This window comes from Monodelphis domestica, chromosome 5 (assembly GCF_027887165.1).
Source record: "Monodelphis domestica isolate mMonDom1 chromosome 5, mMonDom1.pri, whole genome shotgun sequence".
NCBI classification, from domain to species: Eukaryota; Metazoa; Chordata; class Mammalia; order Didelphimorphia; family Didelphidae; genus Monodelphis; species Monodelphis domestica.
The window spans coordinates 272,055,321-272,077,145 of NC_077231.1; the positions used below are offsets into that span (position 1 = coordinate 272,055,321).

Below are 21,825 nucleotides of genomic sequence, written 5' to 3' on the forward strand. Positions count from 1 at the left end.
GATACTTAACTCTTTCTTTATTGTGAAGATAAAATTGTAATCTTCTGATGGTAACAATGAAGGTACTTAGGTCTTCTTTATAGTGAAGCTAGAATTGTAAGCTACAATCTATTTTTAAATTTTAACTACGAAAAATGTTAAGTAACTAAAAAAGGTGAATTAACTACAAAAAGGTGTTAAGTAACTATAAAAGATGAACTTACCAAAAGAAGTGTTAAGTAACCCAAAAAGATATAATCTAACCAGAGAAGGTGAGAACTAAAGAATGGGCAATCCTGGAGAAAAATGTCTGCTGTGATTGGTAGATGTGAAATTTAGTGAAGGTGACACAAGAGAAAAAGATTTTTAAAAAGAGGACTAAAAGTCAGAAGGAGATTATCATCATTTGTATTCAGACATTTGGGCAGTCAGATTCAGACATCCGGACATTTGGATAGATTCAGAGATATTCGATTGAGAACTCTGACTCAGAGTTGGACTGGAGGAACTGGACCCCTGGAGGAACTCATGCAGAAGACCTCAGACTGCTTTCATTTAGATGGTCACCATTGGTGAGTGAAAGGTTGACTTCATGACCCCGCCTTTCTGGAGGCATGAAGCCTCCAGGAAAGGCCCATAGTCTTGAGACTCTCTTCCCTGATTAAGGCCTTAGTACTTCTAACTGGTATCAGAGGAAACCAGAGCGCGCTCTCTCTCTCTCTCTCTCTCTCTCTCTCTCTCTCTCTCTCTCTCTCTCTCTCTCTCTCTGTCTCTTGCTCTCTCTCTCTCTCTCTCTCTCTCTCTCTGTCTCTTGCTCTCTCTCTCTCTCTCTCTCTGTCTCTTGCTCTCTCTCTCTCTATCTCTGTCTCTGTCTCTGTCTCTGTCTCTCTCCCCTTAATATCCTCCTTCTATTGTAAATATTATAAATAAACTACCATAAATTCCATTTACTTTAGTAATTCATTTTGGGATTTAGAAATTAAATCCCTGGTGACCACCTAATTAATCTATTCATAGTCCAACCCAATGATTTTAACAACTTACATCAACAACAAGTACTAAAAACATATCCCATTCATTTCTTATTATAACTCAATTCAATAAACATTCATTATGTACCAATTGTCCAAAAATCACCCAGGCTTTGCAATGGAGAAATATAAACAATAATTAAAGTTTTTGCCCTGGATGAAGTGGCATCTTACTATCTAATCCAAAATGGAAAATTCATGGTCCAACCACCATTCTGGAAGGAAATTTGGAATTATGCACAATGGGCTTTAAAAAGAATGCTTGCTCTTTGACCCAGCCATCCCTTTGCTGGGTTTATACCCCAAATAGTTAATAAGGAAAAATACTTGTACAAAAATATTTATAGTCCTGCTCTTTGTGGTGGCAAAAAAATTGGAAAATGAGAGGGTATCCCTTGATTGGGGAATGACTGAATTAATTGTGGTATATGATGGTGATGAAATACTATTGTGCTCTAAGGAATGATGAATTGATGGATTTCTTTAAGTACTGGAAAGTCCTCCATGAACTTATGTGAAATGAAATAAGCAGAACCAGGGGAACATTACACATAATAACTAAAACACTGTGGGATGATCAAATGAAATGGACTTTGCTACTAAAAGTAATGCAATGATTCAGGACAGTTATGAGGGACTTGGGAGAAAGAATGCTATCCACAGCTAGAGAAAGAACTAAGGGAGTAGAAATTCTGAAGAAAACATATTATTTATGACCTATCTATTTGGGTACATGTTTTTGTTTTAAAAGATTACTCTTATAAAAATGTATAATATGGAAATAGATTTTGAGTGAAAATATATGTATAATCCAGTGGATTGTTTGTTAACTCCAGGATGGGGGGAGAGAAAAGGGGAGGGAGACAATAAGAATCATGTAACCCTGAAGACATAAAAAAAAATCTTAAAACATTTAATTAAGAGTCAATGAATACATCATAAAATCCAAAGGTGAAACTGACCAGCTTGTGTCCCCCTTCACTGTAGCTGTCTATTGAGGGGCTTTTTTCTATGAGATGGATGACATGGGCTGCTGATATTTTGGCCTTGGCATAGTCTGGTGCAAGTGAACTTGTCTGTCCCACAGCCATGGCACCAAATACGATGGCTGAAAATACCCTATTAAAAAAACAACAACAGGTTTAAAAAGTCATCATCACAGTGATTTCAATTAAACATGAATAATAGGTCTAATTATTGAAGAAGTCAAAAAGAAATCTCTCCCTTTGCCTAAGTCCCATTTGTGAATTCTAGTATCACTGTACCCTGTGTGCCTGGGGAGAGATAAGAATGACTCATGGGGATCTGGATGCCTTCTGAGAGAAGTAAGTAATTTCTTTAGCTACTATATTAATCTATAATGATAGACAAATAGGTTGTACAACCTTAGGGACATGATGATGTTCTTAATAACAACAATAATAGTATTCATATGGTGCTATAGTATCATGTGTATGTTATCTCATTTGATCCTCCCATCAACTCTTTGAGATAAATGCTATTATTACTTGCACTTTACAAATGAGGAAATTAAGTCTGAGAGAGACTAAGTTTTTTGCCCAGAGTCACCCAGTGAGTAAATATTTAAGACCAGATTTGAACTCTGGCCTGCCTGACTCCAAGTAAAGTCCAATTATCTAATCCATCCTTTTTCTAACATAGGAATTCTTTCTATAACTTCTAGCCAATCTGGACATTCCCAGGGATGACAGTCTATTGACAGACAGGTTGATTAAAAATCCTTCTCACTTTAGAGAAGACATTTACTTCACTTTAATCTCTAAATATCATTCCTTTTCCCCTCTGGAGCAATAAAGGGTTCTCTTCCTTTTTAGAGTCTTTTTAATGCCTTGTGGCCTCTATCTCATCTATCCCTTTTCTCATCTCAGCTTACTCGTCTCTAAAATTAACATCTCTAATTGGTCCTAATGTTCCTCATGTATTATGGCTGTGAGTTTCCTTACCATTTACTTGCCTTCCTATGGACATGTCAGAGTTTGTCAGTGTCCCCAAGCTATGGTACCTAGTACTAAACACAATATTCGAGATATGATCTAATCAGTAAATTATACAGGAACATTATCAACTTCTTTGATCAGGCCACTGACTTCCACTAATACAGACTATGATTACATTCTCTTTATTAGCAACTGAGGCACACCATTGACTCATGTTGAGCTTATATTCAATTAGCCTCCCTAGAAATCACAGTCATTTTTACATTAACTGCTCTTAATTCGAGTCTCTCCCATAATGGGATAATTAAAATTTTAAGCCAAAGTGCAAGAGTAGCAAGAGCTTCCATTAAATTGATGCTTTTCCTTAGAGAGAAGGAATACACAAATTATTTTATTAGAGATGGAATGGCAAAGATACTAATTCTGATTTTCCCCAAAAGCTTATCCATTGCCATAAAAAGAATCTGCATAATTATTGGTGGACACATATAAATCTTCCAGTTCTATGTGGGTAAAACTTAAAGGATCCCAAAGCTAGAGCTAAAATCAACCTCAGAATCCAACTACTCCACCCCTTTTCATTTACAATTGAAGGAATTATGACTCAGATTGGTTATGTGTTTATCACTGAGTCACTTAATGTATCAGAAGTAGGGTTTCTACCCAGCTCTTCCCAAACCTGATCCCAGCATTTTCTCCATGATTTCATGCTCTCTCTTATATGAAGTCTTTTTGGAATCTTTTTGCATAACTCTCAATTCTTTTTCTTCATTGCTAATACATCCATACCTATACTTAGTGTCAATTTAATATATGCTTATATATCGACAGGTTGTCTTCTCACAAAAGAATGTAAGTTTATCTTCTGGCAGTGGAGCCAAAATGGTAATGCAAAGCAACTCTATGCCACCACAAGAATCCTCCCCAACCAAGATTAAAATATTGCCACAAAACAAATACAGGAGTGAAAGAACCAATTGGGAGACAGAGTGAAACGACTATCAAGAAAAAAACCCAAAATGTAGGCAAAGAACATCTGGGGCACTGGGGTGAGAAGACATCCAACAAGAAGCTGTAAGAGCAAGCCAAGAGCAAACCACAGCCCCTCAAATCCACATCAGTTGTCCAAGTTTTGGAACCTAATTCCAAGCCAACATCCAGACCCTCATATCCTGCCTGGGAAAATAGTGGTACACACCAACCTATACCCCTTGAAATTTCAAATTTGTGGAAAAGTCCAGACCCCCAGCCCAGGGAATTCTAGTCAGGGCTTGGGATAGGGACATAGTTCACACTTTAGGGTGGCTGATAGTTCTAAGTTCTAACTACTGAACTTTTTGCCTAAACTTCAGGACTGAGCTCCAAGACAGGACAAGCAAGGGTGTGCCTGATTGAATCAAGTGCCCATATGATAAAAAAAACTTGAGCATCATCCTGGAAATAGAATTTGATCAGTCCCTGAACTGATCAAGATCAGAGTGAGATCAAAAGCTTACATGTAAGCCTAAGGCAAGTCTTTAAGGTATCATGATCTAAAGGATCAATTGAATCAGCAGGACTCTCAGAGCTCTTAGCCCTTGAATCATCACATCTCCCAAGCCTATCTATAATTGAATAGGAAAAATGAGCAAACAACAAGAAAACATCTAACTGTAAAGAACTTTTATGGAGACAAAGAGAAAAGTACTGAAGGGGACAGTGAAAGCAAAGTCCAAAAGAAAAATATGGATTGGGCAAAGATTCTGGAAGAACTAAAAAAGACTTCAAAAACCAATTAAGAGAGGCAGAGGAAAAGTGGGAAAGAGAAATGAAAGTGAGGCAAAAAGAAAAGGTTCCATTGAAAAAGGAGAACCAAAAACTGGCAGAGAAAAATAAAGCCTTAAAAATCAGAATTGACCATCCAGAAACTAATTATTTAATGAGAAATCAAGAAACAATAAAGCAGAATCAAAAGAATGAAAAAAGAGGAAACTATAAAATATATTATTGAAAAACAACTGACCTAGATAAATAGATCTAGGAGAAACAATTTGAGAATTATTGGACTACCTGAAAGCCTTGATCAAGGAAAAACCTTGGACATCATAGTACAAGAAGTTATCAAAGAAAACTGCCTACAGATTCTTGAACAAGAAAATAAAATTGAAAATGGAAAGAATTCACAGATTGCCTCCAGAAAGAAATCCTCAAATGACAACTTTCAAGAATGTAATAGCTAAATTCAAGAACCACCAAGCTAAGGAGAAGATTTTTCAAACAGCCAGAAAGAAACCATTCAAATACCATGGAGCTATAATCTGGATCACTCAGGACCTAGTTTCTTCTACATTAAAGGATTGAAAGCCTTGGAATATGATATCAGGAAGGCAAAAGATGTAGGTTTACATCCCAGAGTCACCTATCCAACAAAACTGAGTATATTCTCTCAGGGGGAAAAATGGACATTCAATAAGATAGAAAATTTCCACTCATTCCCAAGGAATAAGCCAGAGCCAAACAAAAAATTCTGAAGTCCAAACATGAGACACAAGAGAAGCCCAAAAATGTAGATAAGAAAGAGAAAATTTAAGGGACTCATTCAGGTCAAAATGTTTATCTGTCTACATGGAAAGAGGATACCTTTAATTCTAAAAAAATTACTCAGTAGAAGAGAAGATAGAAGGAATTTACCCAGAAAGAGGGTGGGGAAGTAAGCTGATTATGATGATATGATGTATATATATATATATATATATGTATATATATATATATATATAAGATGATATGATATGTAGGTAAAGTGACAATATGAAATGATATGTATGTATGATATGTATGCCTATGAATGATACATAAAAATCAAGGAGTGAAAAAGAGGGTTGTACTGAGATAAAAGAGAAGGGAGAGATAGAATGGGGTAAATTATATAACATAAAGGGAATGAAAAATCATTCCAGAGAGGGGAAGATAAGGATATGATGGGAAATTCTTAAACTTTACTCTCATCATAACTGACTCAGAGAGCAAAAAATAAGTAAAATCAGTGGGGCATAGAAATCTATCTTACCCTACAGAGAATTAAAAGGAGAATAAGACAAGGGAAGGAGGGAGGTAATTGAAGGGGGGGGGGGGGTGACAAAAAGCAAAATACTTGTGAGGAAGAACAGAGTGAAAGGGAATAGAGCAGGATCTAAAGGGGATAATATGATCGAGGGCAATACATAGTTAGTAATCATAATGCTGAATGTGAATGGTATTACCTCACCCATAAAATGAAAGTGATTGGCAGAGTGGATTAAAAACCAGAATCCTACTATATGTTTTTTACAAGAAACACATCTGAGGCAGGGTGACACACACAGATTCAAGGTAAAAGGCTGGAGCAGAATTTATTGTGCATCATCTAAAGTAAAAAAAAAAAGCAGGAGTAGCAATCATGATACTAAACAAAGCTAAAGTAGAAATTAATCTGATTAAAAGAGATAAGGAAGGAAATTACATTTTGCTAAAGGGTACCATAAACAATGAAGTAATATCATTACTAAACATTTATGCATCAAATGGTATAGCATCTAGGTTTCTAAAAGAAAAATTAAAGAAGATCAAGGGGGAAATAGATAGTAAGACCATACTAGTGGGGGAGCTCAACCTTCCCCTTTCAGATAAATCAAACTGAAAAATAAATAAGAAAGAACCAAGGGAAGTGAAGGAAATGTTTAAAAAATTAAAGTTAATGGATATCTGGAGAAAATTGAACAGGGATGAAAATACTTTCTTTTCAGCAGTATGTGGTACATATATAGAGATTGACCATATACTAGGGCATAGAAATATTGCAAACAAATCCAGAAAAGCAGAAATAATAAATGCAACTTTTTCAGATCATAATGTGATAAAAATTATAATTAACAAGGGTCCATGGAAAGGTAAATTTAAAATTAATTGGAAACTAAATAATCTAATTATTCAAAACTAGTAGATCAAAGTAGAAATCATAGAAGCAATTACAGACTTCATTAAAGAGAAGGACAATGAGGAAACAAAATATCAAAATCTATGGTATACAGCCAATGGAGTGTTCAGGGGAAATTTTATATCTCTGAGTGCCTATAGCAACAAAATGAAGAGGGAGGAGATCAATGAATTGGGCTTGCAACTTAAAAAAATTAGACAAAAAACAAATTAAAAATTCCCAGATAAAAACTAAATTGGAAATCCTAAAAATTAAAGGAGAAATTAATCAAATTGAAAGTAAAAGAACTGTTAAACTAATAAATAAGACTAGGAGTTGGTGTTTTAAAAAAAACAAATAAAATAATGTAATGTTTAATCTAATAAAATAAATAAGAGAATCAAATTTAATAGTATCAAAGATGAAAAGGGTGATCTCACTTCTAATGAATAGAAAATTAAGGTAAGTATTAAGAACTATTTTACCCAATTATATGGCAATAAATATGATAATCTAGGTGAAATGGGTGAATATTTAAAAAATATAAATTGCCTAGATTAATAAAAGAGGAAATAGAATACTTAAATAATCCCATCTGAGAAAAAGAAATTGAATAAGCCATCAAGGAAGTTCCTGTATAATTGAAAATATGTTACCCTAAAAAAGAACTACATTTCCCAGGAGCCCACTGACTTCCTGTCATTACATACGTCCTGTAGATAGGGGATATTAGGCAGAGATGTGGAAGGTCCCACCTCTTTACTTCCTGTCTTGAGCTTGGTGGTGGTAAGGTGGGTGTTTGAATTGGCTCATCAGCTATGGGCACATGGTCTTTATTTTGTATCCTCTTTATTCCTTGATTTCTAATGGATAATTTAATAAATCTATTAAAATATAATATTTTTATTAGAGATTTAATTTTTACCTTCCTATGAAAAAATCCCCAGGGCCAGATGGATTCACAAGTGAATTTTATCAAACATTTAAAGAGCAACTAATCACAATACTATACAAATTATTTGACAAGATAAGCAAAGAATTTTATCTAATTCATTTTGTGATACAAATATGATATTGATTTAAATGAAAACTACAGACCAATCTCCTTAATGAACATAGATACAAAAATCTTAAATAGAATATTAGCAAATAGACTCCAGCAAATTATCATGAGGATTATTCATTATGATCAGGTGGGATTTATAGCAAGACTGCAAAGGATAGTTTAATGGAAAACCATCCACATAATGGACCATATCAATAATCAAACCAACAGAAATCACATGATTATCTTAATAGATGGAGGTAAAGCCTTTGATAAAATACAACATCCATTCCTATTGAAAATACTAGAAAGTATAGGAATAGAAAGGTCATTCCTCAAAATAATGAACAGCATATATTTTAAACCATCAGCAAATATCATCTGTAATGGGGACAAGTTAGAAGCCTTCTCAATAAGATCAGGAGTGAAACATGGATGCCCATTATCATCTCTATTATTTAATATTGTTCTAGAAATGCTAGTGATAGCAATTAGAGAAGAAAAAGAAATCGAAGAGATTAAAGTAGGCAATGGGGAACCTAATTTGCACATAATATGATGGTATACTTAAAGAATCCTAGAAAATCAACTAAAAGGCTAGTTGAAATAATTAACAAAGTTAGCAAAATTTCAGGGTACAAGATAAATCCACAATAAGTATCAGCATTTCTGTATATTTCTAAGAAAATTCAGTAGTTGGAATTAGAAAGAGAAACTTCATTTAAAATCACTCTAGACAGTATAAAATATTTAGTAATCTATCTGCCAAGACAAACACAGGAATTATACCAACACAACTATAAAACACTTTTCACATAATTAAAACTAGATCTAAATAATTGGAAAAACATTAATTGATCATGGGTTGTATGAGCTAATATAAGAAAAATGACAATCCTACCCAAATTAATCCACTTATTCAGTGACATACCTATTAAACTACCAAAAAATTTTCTGATATAGAATTAGAAAAAATTATAACAAAATTCATCTGGAAGAACAAAATATGAAGAATATCATGGGAAACAATGAAAAAAAAACATGTGAAGAATAGGGGCCTAGCAGTACTGGATCTTAAACTGTACTATAAAATAGTGGTCATCAAAATAATATGATACTGGCTACATAGTACCATAGAGACAGAAGGATGGATCAATGGAATAGACTAGGGGTAAATGACCTCAGCAAGCTAGTATTCAGTATAACCAAAGATCCCAGCTCTTCGGACAAGAACTCACTATATTACAAAAAAACTGCTGGAAAAATTTGGAAAACAGTATGGGAAAAATTAGGTTTAGGTCAACATCTTACACCCTATACCAAGGAAAATTCAAAATGGATAAATGACTTAAATATGTTGAAATAATAAATAAATTAGGCGAATATAGAATAGTATACATGTCAGATCTGTGGGAAAGGAAGGAATTTAAGACCAAGCAAGAGATAGAGAACATTACAAAATGTAAAATGAATGATTATATCAAATCAAAAAGGTTTTGTATAGCCAAAACGAATGCAACTGAAGTTAGAAGGAAAGCAACAAACTGGGAAAACGTGTTTATAACAAAACTCTCTGACAAAGGTTTAATTTTCTAAATAATAAGGAACTAAGTCAAATTTACAAAAAATTAAGCCATTCTCCACTTGACAAATGGTCAAGGAACATGAACAGAAAGTTTTCACATGAAGGAATCAAAACTATCAATAATCACATGAAAAAAGTGTTTTAAAACCCCTCCTGAAAAGAGAAATGCAAATTAAAACAAAGCTGAAGTACCACCTCACACCTAGTCAACTGGTCAATGTGGTAGCAAAGGAAAGTGAGAAATATTGGAGGGGATGTGGTAAAATTGGGACATTAATAAATACACTCCTGGTGGAGTTGTGAATTGGTCCAACTATTCTGGAGAGCAATTTGGAACTATGTGCAAAGGACTTTAAAAGAATGCTTGTCCTTTGATCCAGTCATACCACTGTTGGGTTTGTACTCCAAAGAGATAATAAGAGAAAGACTTGTACAAGAATATTCATAGCTGCGCTCTTTGTGGTGGCAAAAATTGGAAAATGAGGGGATGCTCTTCAATTGGGGAATGGCTGAACAAATTGTGGTATATATTGGTGATGGAATACTATTGTGCAAAAAGGAATAATAAAGTGGAGGAATTCCATGGGGATTGGAACATCCTCCAGGAATTGATGCAGAGTGAGAGGAGCAGAACCAGGAGAACATTGTACACATAGACGGATACACTGTGGTACAATAGAATGTAACAGACTTTGTTACTAGTAGCAATGCAATGATCCAGGACAATCGAGAGGAACTTATGAGTAATATAGCTATTCACACCCAGAGAAAGAACTGTGGGAGCAGAAATGCAGAAGAAAACATATGATCAATATGTGGTTTGATGGGTATAAGATTGGGGCTATTGACTTTAAATGATCACTCTATTGTAAATATGAATAACATGGATTTAGGTTTTGAACAATGATACATGTATATCCCAGTGGAATAGCTTGTCAGCTCTAGGAAGGGGGAGGGAAGAGGGGTGGGAAAAATAATGAATCATGTAACCATGGAAAAATATTCTAAATAAAGAAAAAAGAAAAAAAGAATGTAAGTTTCTTTATATAGAGACTATTTCATTTTTGCTTATGGTTCTAGTTTCCAGCAGAGCTTAGTATATAGAAGGTACAGGAGAAATTCTTTCCCATTTACTGACTTACTATATCTGTAACCATGGGCAAGTCAATGGACCCCAGTGACCTCATGGGTGACATGAGAAGTTTGGATGAGATGATTTCTAAGGCCCTTTTACAACTGGAGATCCTATGCTTTGGATCTCAGAGTAGGTCTGCTTGTCAATTTTTCTCCTTCCCACCCTATGTTTTGCTGGCCTAATTAGAGCCCATTAGAGAGGATAGCTGAAATTTTCACCTATATTCATTCAAGTGTTCCCCAAAAGGGAAAAGACCTCCTGAAAATTTCAAGAAACTTTACTTTGATATTGTTTTCTAAACTACCCAGAACTTGTCCCCCATAGCCACACCACATTCATCACCAAAATAAACTCTATGTGTCTCAATTTCTTAACTTTAATTCTAGAATACATCACAGGTCAAATGAAGAAACAGATTGAAATACTTACAAGAGCACATCTTGAAACTCTGAAATTCCATTTACCACCAAGTAGGCACCAAACCGGAAACAAGCAGCATAGGAAAAATACATTATTGCTTGGGTGACAGAAAAAGTGATGCCGAAGATATGTGCTTTCTTCATAGAATTTCTGAAAGGAATTTTAAAAAAATGAATCATGGCACTCACATAGGAACAAAGGAACGTGGCAATGGTATTCTTTTAAATTGAGAAGCTACCTCCGTATTGATGAGACAGGGTTAGCAATGACATTGACCATTGTTATCTGTGCATTTTTCCTTGTGATATCCAAAAGGAAAGGCTTTCCTTTGCAGAATCAAACCAAAATGACTAGTTTTGTCTTTTTTTTTTTTAACAATTCAATTACTTCTTACTGTTATAAGCCTGATAGTCTAATAATTACTAAGTGAATTAAGGTCAGATTGTTTCCATCTTGAAAATTACTAGGCTTCTTCCTATGTTTAACCTGTTCCCTCTCCTGCCCACAATTACCTTCTATTAATGTATCATTTATTCTGTACATATTTGTACAGAATTTGTACTGTAAGCATTTATTCTGTACATATACACATACTTGTGCTCCTGGCAGAATGTAATTCTCTTGAAGTTGAGAGTGTTTCTTTTTTTCTTTTTGTATGTTCATCCCCTGGCACAAAAAATGGAGCTTAAAATGCTTGTTCATTAACAAGGAAAGGAGGTAGCAACTAGTCAATGAAAGTAGGAATATTCTGGGAGACGGATGGGAAGAGTAAACACTCAAGGAAGATAACTGGTTTGGGGGGAGAACATGGAAGTGACACTAGTGACTATTACAATAGCAAGATAAAAGCGATCATACTCAATCATCAAAGATACAGGCATTAAGGCAGGAGCTCACAAAGTTCTGAACTATAAGGGAAAATATACACACACATACACAGCAACGACAATTGATTTCTGTGATCTAAATAAAGTTAATCCTGAAAGAATTCTAATTTAAACTGATGGTAGAAGCAATAAATTACTAATACGCCTTCCATTCTAGTAGTAGTTGTACAACTTTTCTTTGCCCTCTAGACATAAAACATGTAAACATAAAACAGTTTTTAAATGATCTTTGTAGTTGAAAGAAAGCCAGTTTTTTCCTTGGCACTTTCCTTTATCTCCCCACTCTATCCCATCATTCATTTCATTACCTGTATGGTCCTTGCAAGCTCTGTTCATACATGGCCTCAAACTTTTTCTCCTTGGTCAGGGAGACAACAGTTCGGAAATTTTCTATTGCTTCTGTAGTGATCTGCCCAAGGGAAAAAAAAAACTTAAAGGTGAATCTGTGACAAATTATCTACCTCTAACCATGAGCTCATAACAGAATTCATTCCACGCTTATGTATTTGGCTTCTTAAAAATGAGCACACAGAATTATCTTACTAAAAGAGCCCTCTAATTCCTATCCAACTGAGTGAGGATGAAGCAGCCTTGTGATACCTGCTACCCAAAGAGCTTAATTATGTATTGGTGTAGAAAATACCAACAGAATTGATCTTGTATGAATGTGTGAAAAATAGAGTTGAATCGAGAGTTCTGAAAAAAAGGCTAATGTTCTTCCTTGCTGCTTTGAGATAGAATATATGATTCTAGGATACCTAGAGGGACTAGAGGCAAATAGAACGAGACCAGCTTTGGAAGGAAAACATAACTATAAATCTGGCTCTTTACCATATGCCTGATTTCCATTTTGTCTCCCTAGAGACTTCAAGGAATTTCCTCTGGGGTGTGTGTGTGTGTGTGTAATCATGGACTTTCTCTGGGTTGAACAGAGCTCCTATCTGAAGAGCTCATTGATTCTTATGTATTTTCAGCCATATTCTAATCTTTATAACTTCCGTGATTTATACTCATTATTGGCTGTCACATCTTTTATGTGGCTAGCATTTTGTGGGAAGGGGTGTAAGCGTAGGGTTACCCCTTCCTCTTTACGAAAAAGCAACCAGACAATCTAATGCCTTTTTAACTTAGAAATTGTTCCCTTATGATTAGCAATATTTCCAGGGAAAACGAGATATAAATCTTGTCTGGAACCCCTCTCAGATGAAAACTTGTTGATCAACCTCATGTACTCTCCTACTTCTCCTTTCAAGGCAGGAATTTCAATTTCCCTGGAGAGGGGCAGGTATAATTGCAGAGATAACTATAGATACTGGTGCCTTCTTTCTGAGGTTACTTCCTATTTACCCTGTATAGATCTTTTTGTCCATAATTGTTTGCATGCTGCCTCCCTGCATAGATTGTAAGCTCACCGAGGGAAGGAAATGTTTATTTTTTGCATCAAACAACTTAAAATTTTTATTGTCTGACATTTTGCAATCCACTTTATTTCTTTCCCTCATACTCTATCCTACTCCTCAAGGATGCAGGTAATATTTTATACACTTATTTTCATATAATACACATTTACCTGCTCATCATGTTGTGAAACAATGTTTATCTTGGAGAAAAATTCACAGAGGAATAAAGTGAAGAAAAGTATGTTTCAGTTTGCATTCAGATTGTCTGTTCCTTCTATGGTGATGGAGAGCCTTCTTCGAGAATCCCTTAGAATCATCCTGGATCCTTGCCTTGTTGATAACAGTTGTCATTCACAACTGATCATCATAAACTAATTTTTACTATATAATGTTCTCTTGGTTCTGCTCACTTCACTTTGTACTACTTTGTCTTTCTAGATTTTTTTTGTGATCATCTTGTTTGTCAATTAATTTTTTAGTTGAATCTCTAGGATTTTCTCTCCAATTGTATATATCTCATCATATTGTCTACAAAAAGAAATCTGATTCTTTCCATTTCTTTTTCTTCTCTTACTGCTATTGTTAGCATTTCTAGTCCCATATTCAACCCTATCAATGAGCTTGCATCTTGGTCATCTTGACTGCTGAAATTTTTTTCTAGTGTTGAGCTTTTTCCTCTGTCTTTTGCTCATTGAGGGGTTATTTTTCTCTTGATTCTGACTATATACTGAAGCTTTGCTCCATTCCTGGGATGGAGGGAGAACTGTCCCATGCTGGTATTGTTCCTTGCGTTGCCTCAGCTGACTCAGTCCCAGACTGAGCATGCTGCAGACATGGCCTGCTTGGCCTGCTGTGTAGAGGTTTACAGTCATTTAGTCCAGATGCTGTTTGTGCTGGGTTGGGTTGGATTCTGCCTCATCTCACTAAGACTGGATCTTTTGGGGCTGAATTTCTTCTACTGCTGCCTTTGCTAGCTGATTCTCAGCCTTTGATATGTCTGGCATATGGGGGCCACTTTCCCCCCACTACTGCCTATTCTATACTGCACTGGTTTTTGCTCTTATGCTGCTGAGGCTGAACCAATCCAACTGGGATTTCCCCTGCAGCATGTGCTGTGTCACATCCAATTTCTCCTGAGTCTTGTTTGGCACCCTCTGCTTGTGCCCCAGCAAGATGGTCCTCCTTGCCGTCTCCCTCTGTTGTTTTAGGCCTGAGTATTGCTTCATCTACCTTCTTCTGTTGGTTCTGCTCCTCCAAGACTCGGAAGGTAGTTAATGGGCTCCGAGTATTTCTTACTCCATCATCTTGTTGAGCAGAAATAAAAAATCATTAGAAACTGGTTTTGCCTTTCTTGTATCCCCAGAGATTAGCAGAATCTCTGGCATGGAGGAAAGCACTTAAAAATGTTTGTTGCTTTGACTTGAAAAAATTTCTCCCTTCAAGTCACATGTTTGTATATTTAGACCTCCCACATGGACAAACCCATACATATGTGGGGAGCACATATTTTATAGAAGGAATATGAGGGGTCATCAAGAGTCCAACTCCCTCATTTCACCAATAATGAAACTGAGGTGGTAAGAGAAAATTTGCCAAAGGACAAATGCTACTATACCTGGCACCTGACTCAGTTTCCTTACACCTAGATCAATGCTCTTTCTACTACAAAATTTCACATTTTACTTGAGTAATTACCCAGCTGTTTTTAGATGGATAGGCATCAAGTTTTTTATTTTATTTTTTTTTTATTTTTAATTTAATTTAATTTTTTTTTAAATATATTTTATTTGATCATTTCCAAGCATTATTCGTTAAAGACATAGATCATTTTCTTTTCCTCCCCCCCACCCCCCATAGCCGACACGTAAGTCCACTGGGCATTAGATGTTTTCTTGATTTGAACCCATTGCTTTGTTGATAGTATTTGCATTAGAGTGTTCATTTAAAGTCTATCCTCTGTCATGTCCCCTCAACCTCTGTATTCAGGCAGTTGCTTTTTCTCGGTGTTTCCACTCCCATAGTTTATCCTTTGCTTATGAATGGTGTTTTTTTTCTCCTGGATCCCTGAAAGTTGTTCAGGGACATTACACCGCCCCTAATGGAGAAGTCCATTACGTTCGATTATACCACAGTGTATTAGTCTCTGTGTACAATGTTCTCCTGGTTCTGCTCCTCTCGCTCTGCATCACTTCCTGGAGGTTGTTCCAGTCTCCATGGAACTTCTCCACTTTATTATTCCTTTGAGCACAATAGTATTCCATCACCAACATATACCACAGTTTGTTCAGCCATTCCCCAATTGATGGGCATCCCCTCGTTTTCCAGTTTTGGGCCACCACAAAGAGCGCAGCTATGAATATTTTTGTACAAGTCTTTGTGTCCATTATCTCTTTGGGGTACAGACCCAGCAGTGCTATGGCTGGGTCAAAGGGTAGATATTCTTTTGTCGCCCTTTGGGCATAGTTCCAAATTGCCCTCCAGAATGGTTGGATCAGTTCACAACTCCACCAGCAATGAATTAATGTCCCTACTTTGCCACATCCCCTCCAGCATTCATTACTTTCCTTTGCTGTTATGTTAGCCAATCTGCTAGGTGTGAGGTGATACCTCAGAGTTGTTTTGATTTGCATCTCTCTGATTATAAGAGATGTAGAACACTTCTTCATGTGCTTGTTAATAGTTTTGATTTCTTTATCTGAGAACTGCCTATCCATTTCCCTTGCCCATTTATCAATTGGAGAATGGCTTGATTTTTTGTACAATTGATTTAGCTTATTATAAATATGAGTAATTAAACCTTTGTCAGAGGTTTCTATGAAGATTTTTTCCCAATTTGTTGTTTCCCTTCTGATTTTAGTTATATTGGTTTTGTTTGTACAAAAGCTTTTTAGTTTGATGTAGTCAAAATTATTTATTTTACATTTTGTGATTCTTTCTATATCTTGCTTGGTTTTAAAGCCTTTCCCCTCCCAAAGGTCTGACATGTATACTATTCTGTGTTTACCCAATTTACTTATGGTTTCCTTCTTTATGTTTAAGTCACTCACCCATTTTGAATTTATCTTGGTGTAGGGTGTGAGGTGTTGATCTATTCCTAGTCTCTCCCACACTGTCTTCCAATTTTCCCAGCAGTTTTTATCGAATAGTGGATTTTTGTCCCAAAAGCTGGGATCTTTGGGTTTATCGTATACTGTCTTGCTGAGGTCGTTTTCCCCCAGTCTATTCCACTGATCTTCCTTTCTGTTTCTTAGCCAGTACCAAATTGTTTTGATGACTGATGCTTTGTAATATAGTTTGAGGTCTGGGACTGCAAGGCCCCCATCATATGTGTTTTTTTTCATTATTTCCCTGGATATCCTTGATCTTTTGTTCTTCCAAATGAACTTTGTTATGGTTTTTTTCTAAATCAGTGAAGAAGTATTTTGGTAGTTCAATGGGTATGGCACTAAATATATAGATGAGTTTGGGTAGGATGGTCATTTTTATTATATTGGCTTGTCCTATCCATGAGCAGTTAATGTTTTTCCATTTGTTCAAGTCTAGTTTTAGTTGTGTGGCGAGTGTTTTGTAGTTGTGTTCATATAGTTCCTGTGTTTGTCTTGGGAGATAGATTCCTAGGTATTTTATTTTGTCTAAGGTGATTTTGAATGGGATTTCTCTTTCTAGTTCTTGCTGCTGAGCTGTGTTGGAGATATATAGAAAAGCTGATGATTTATGTGGGTTTATTTTGTATCCTGCAACTTTGCTAAAGTTGTTGATTATTTCAATTAGCTTTTTGGTTGAATCTCTAGGATTCTTTAAGTAGACCATCATGTCATCCACAAAGAGTGATAACTTGGTCTCCTCCTTGCCTATTCTGATACCTTCAATTTCTTTATCTTCTCTAATTGCTACTGCTAGTGTTTCTAGTACAATGTCAAATAGTAGAGGTGATAATGGGCATCCTTGTTTCACTCCTGATCTTATTGGGAATGCATCTAGTTTATCCCCATTGCAGATGATATTAGCTGTTGGTTTTAGATATATACTGTTTATTATTTTTAGGAATGACCCTTCTATTCCTATGCTTTCTAGTGTTTTTAATAGGAATGGGTGTTGTATTTTATCAAAGGCTTTTTCTGCATCTATTGAGATAATCATGTGGTTCTTGCTAGTTTGCTTGTTGATGTGGTCAATTATGTGGATGGTTTTCCTAATGTTGAACCAGCCCTGCATCCCTGGTATGAATCCTACTTGATCATGGTGAATGATCTTTCTGATCACTTGCTGGAGTCTTTTTGCTAGTATCCTATTTAAAATTTTTGCATCTATATTCATTAGGGAGATTGGTCTATAGTTTTCTTTCTCTGTTTTTGACCTGCCTGGTTTTGGAATCAGTACCATGTTTGTGTCGTAAAAGGAGTTTGGTAGAACTCCCTCTTTGCTTATTATGTCAAATAGTTTGTATAGTATTGGGGTTAACTGTTCTCTGAATGTTTGATAGAATTCACAGGTGAATCCATCAGGCCCTGGGGATTTTTTCTTAGGAAGTTCTTTGATGGCTTGATGGATTTCAATTTCTGATATGGGATTATTTAAGAATTCTATTTCCTCTTCTGTTAGTCTAGGCAGTTTGTATTTTTGTATATATTCATCCATTTCTCCTAAATTGGTGTATTTATTGCCATATAATTGGGCAAAGTAATTTCTAATGATTGCCTTAATTTCCTCCTCATTGGAGGTGCTGTCCCCCTTTTCATCTTTAATGCTGTGAATTTGCTTTTCTTCCTTCCTTTTTTTAATTAGATTGACCAGTACTTTGTCTATTTTGTTTGTTTTTTCAAAGTACCAGCTTCTTGTCTTATTTATTAAATCAATAGTTCTATCACTTTCGATTTTATTAATTTCTCCCTTAATTTTTAGGATTTCTAATTTGGTTTTCTGCTGGGGGTTTTTAATTTGATCGCTTTCGAGTTTTTTCAATTGCATTTCCAATTGATTGATCTCTGCTCTCCCTTGTTTGTTAATATGAGCTTTCAGGGATATGAATTTGCCTCTGATTACCGCTTTGGCTGCATCCCAAAAGGTTTGAAAGGATGTTTCGCCATTGTCATTTTCCTTGATGAAATTATTAATTGTTTCTATGATTTCTTCTTTAGCTAAACGGTTTTGGAGTATCATATTGTTTAATTTCCAATTGGTTTTAGATTTGGTTTTCCATGTACCATTACTAATCATTATTTTTATTGCCTTGTGATCTGAGAAGGCTGCATTCATTATTTCTGCTTTTTTGCATTTGTGTGCTATGTTTCTGTGACCTAATGTATGGTCAATTTTTGTGAATGTGCCATGTGGTGCTGAGAAGAAGGTGTATTCCTTTTTATCCCTATTTATTTTTCTCCATATGTCTATTAATTCTAATTTTTCTAAGATTTCATTCACTTCTTTTACCTCTTTCTTATTTATTTTTTGATTTGATTTATCTAAATTTGATAATGGTTGGTTTAAGTCTCCCACTAGTATGGTTTTATTGTCTATTTCTTCCTTCAATTCTCCTAGTTTCTCCATTAGAAATTTGGGTGCTATATTATTTGGTGCATACATGTTGATTAATGATATTTCCTCATTGTCTAGAGTCCCTTTTAACAAAATATAATTACCTTCCCTATCCCTTTTGATCAGGTCTATTTTTGCATTGGCTTTATCAGATATCATGATTACCACTCCTGCCTTCTTTCTATCAGTTGAGGCCCAGAAGGTCTTACTCCATCCTTTAATTCTGACCTTGTGGGTGTCAACCCGCCTCATGTGTGTTTCTTGAAGACAACATATGGTAGGGTTTTGGATTCTAATCCATTCTGCTATTCATCTACGTTTTATGGGTGAGTTCATCCCATTCACGTTCAAAGTTATGATTGTCATTTGTGGACTCCCTGGCATTTTGATTGCCTTCCCTAATTCTAACCTTTTCTTCTTCGGCTCTACCTTTTAGTCCAGTGATTTACTTTGAATCAGTCCCCCTTGTCCCCTCCCTTGATGTTTCCCTTTTTAGTCCCTCCCTTTTTGTTCCCTCCCCCTCCCCCCTCTCTTTCCCTCCCTTTTTGTTCTCCCTCTCCCCCTCCCCCCCTTGGTTTTCCCTTCTCCTTACCCTTGTTGGGTAAGATAGAATTCAAGATCCCAATGGATCTGGATGTCTTTCCCTCTCAGAGTTGATTTCCCTGAGATTGAGGTTTAAGTAAACCCCCCCCCCTCTCTTCCTCTCCTTCTTATAGGAGTTTTCTTCCCCTCCCCTTCCCCTGTGAATCTTTGTGTGAGAACCATTATTCTATTTGGTCTTTCTTTACCCCCTATTTATACATTACATTTTCCCCACATATTAGTATACATAGGTTGATATAAATGTAGTCCTTATAGAAGAGAGTTTGAGTAAAAGAAGATAACATTTTTCCCCTTTCCTTAATATTTACCTTTTCAGGTATTCCTCGCTCTTTGATTTTCGGTATCAAACTTTCCACAGAGCTCTGGTCTTTTCTTTGCAAAAAGTTGGAAGTCTTCTATTTTGTTGAATGCCCATACTTTCCCTTGGAAGTATATAGTCAGTTTTGCTGGGTAGCTGATTCTTGGTTGGAGACCCAGCTCTCTTGCCTTTCTGAAGATCATGTTCCATGCCTTACGATCATTCAGCGTAGAACTTGCAAGGTCTTGTGTGACCCTGATTGGCATTCCTTTATATCTAAATTGTCTTTTTCTGGCTTCCTGTAGGATTTTTTCTTTTGTTTGATAGCTTTGGAATTTGGCAATTACATTCCTGGGAGTTTTCTTTTGGGGGTTTAGTGTAGAAGGTGTTCTGTGAGCTCTGTCAGTGGATGTATTGCCCCCTTGTTCTAGAATCTCTGGGCAATTTTCTTTGATTATATCTTGTATCACCATGTCCAGTTTGGTGTTTATTTCTGGCTTTTCTGGGAGTCCAATTATTCTTAAATTTTCTCTTTTCCCCCTGTTTTCCAGATCTATCACCTTGTCGGTGAGATATTTTATGTTCTCTTCTAATTTCTTGGTGTTTTGGCTTTGCTTTATTAGTTCTTGCTTTAAAGCCTGGTTTTCTTTTACAGTTTGGTCAAACTGGTTTTGTAGATGCGTGAATTTCTTTTGCATCATTTCCCACTTTTCCTCCCAGAGGGCTTCCATCTTTTTGGTCCTTTCTGATTCAAATTCTTCATGGGTTTGTGGAGAGTTTCTATTTCCTTTGGGAGATTTTGGAGAATTTTCTTGTATATCTTCTTCTATCTACTCTGTATTTTGTATTTTGGCTCCATAGAATGTGTCCAGAGTCGCCCCTTTCTTCTTATTTTTCTTGGTATTTTGGGGCTTCTGTGCTTCTGTGGAGTTTGTCATCTCTGAACGTGGAGGATTGGCTTTTCTTGTCTTTGTCTGGTGATCAGAGGCTTTAGTCCTGGGCAGATGTTGGTTCTATGAGCGTTCCCTGGGTTAAACTGAATATGCCTCACTGGAACTGGAATGGAAGGGTCGGACCACGAGGCCACACTCTCCCCCTGGCTCGATTTCCGGAAGTTGCCTTCAGAATCCCTGGCCGTGAGGCTGTTTTGTCGGCCTGTGGGGGGATGGGCTGCCGCTTCCCCAAGCTCCGAGAGCACAGACTTTCACTGAGACTTGGATAGCAGGATCCAGCCCGTGAGGCTGTCTTGCCCGCCCTGAGGGTTGCTGTTGTTTTGACCAGCTCTCTGCAGCGGAAGCCCCAGGCAGTAACTTTCACCCGGACTGGGACTTGGGTAGAAGACCCTGAGGGTTGTTGTTCCTCAGACCCTGCTCTCTGAGCCCGGCGCGGCTGCCGCTTCCGGGAGCCTTGGACTCTGCGCTCCTACCCCTGAGGTCCGAGGGATCTCGGGTTCTGGCTTTTAAGGGGAGCCGTACCTTTTGAACCGGGTCCAGGTCCAGGAGGAGGGTTCCCAGGGTCTGTGCTGTTGATCGTTTTGAATTTCGGCGCCTTAGGAGCTTCTAGTTTGAGATCGGTAGGGAAGGGTTTTCCGGAGATCTGAACTTCAGCTTTCTCTAAGCCGCCATCTTAACCGGAAGTCCCCTAGGCATCAAGTTTTTAACAACACTGATGCTTCCAAAGTAATCTAAATAAAGATTCACAGAAGACAAATTATGGTGTCTGTATCAGTCTGTAACAGTTTCAGTATCCAGAAGCATTTTGGGTACCATGTTCCTCTTCCTCCCATTGAGGGTGATTATAAACTTTTCTTAGGAGGATCTTCAAGACTGCAACCAACTATTCCTTAGAATGATCATTCCAAATTTTTGAATAATGATGATAAGATTATTATTATTATTACTGTTACTAATTCATGACAGGGAGGGAAACTAATCTTCTGAGTTCAAATCTGGCCTCAGACACTAGCTGTGTGATCATGGGCAAATCACCTAACTTATTTGCCTAAGTTTCCTTACCCA

At 36.5% G+C, this 21,825-nt stretch overlaps 1 protein-coding gene across 2 annotated transcripts in view; it reads right to left on the minus strand.

Annotated features, from left to right (window-relative positions):
• The window catches only part of LOC100027271 (ATP-dependent translocase ABCB1-like), a 119,159-nt gene that overhangs the window by 21,424 nt on the left and 75,910 nt on the right, over window positions 1–21,825 (minus strand). For both annotated transcript variants that reach the window (XM_007504942.2, XM_056800162.1), the window contains exons 22-24: window positions 12,280–12,380; window positions 11,094–11,234; window positions 1,973–2,129 (exon numbers count right to left, since the gene is read on the minus strand). In XM_007504942.2, coding sequence (XP_007505004.1) covers window positions 1,973–2,129; window positions 11,094–11,234; window positions 12,280–12,380 — 399 coding nt within the window. The remainder of the gene's footprint in view (window positions 1–1,972; window positions 2,130–11,093; window positions 11,235–12,279; window positions 12,381–21,825) is intronic.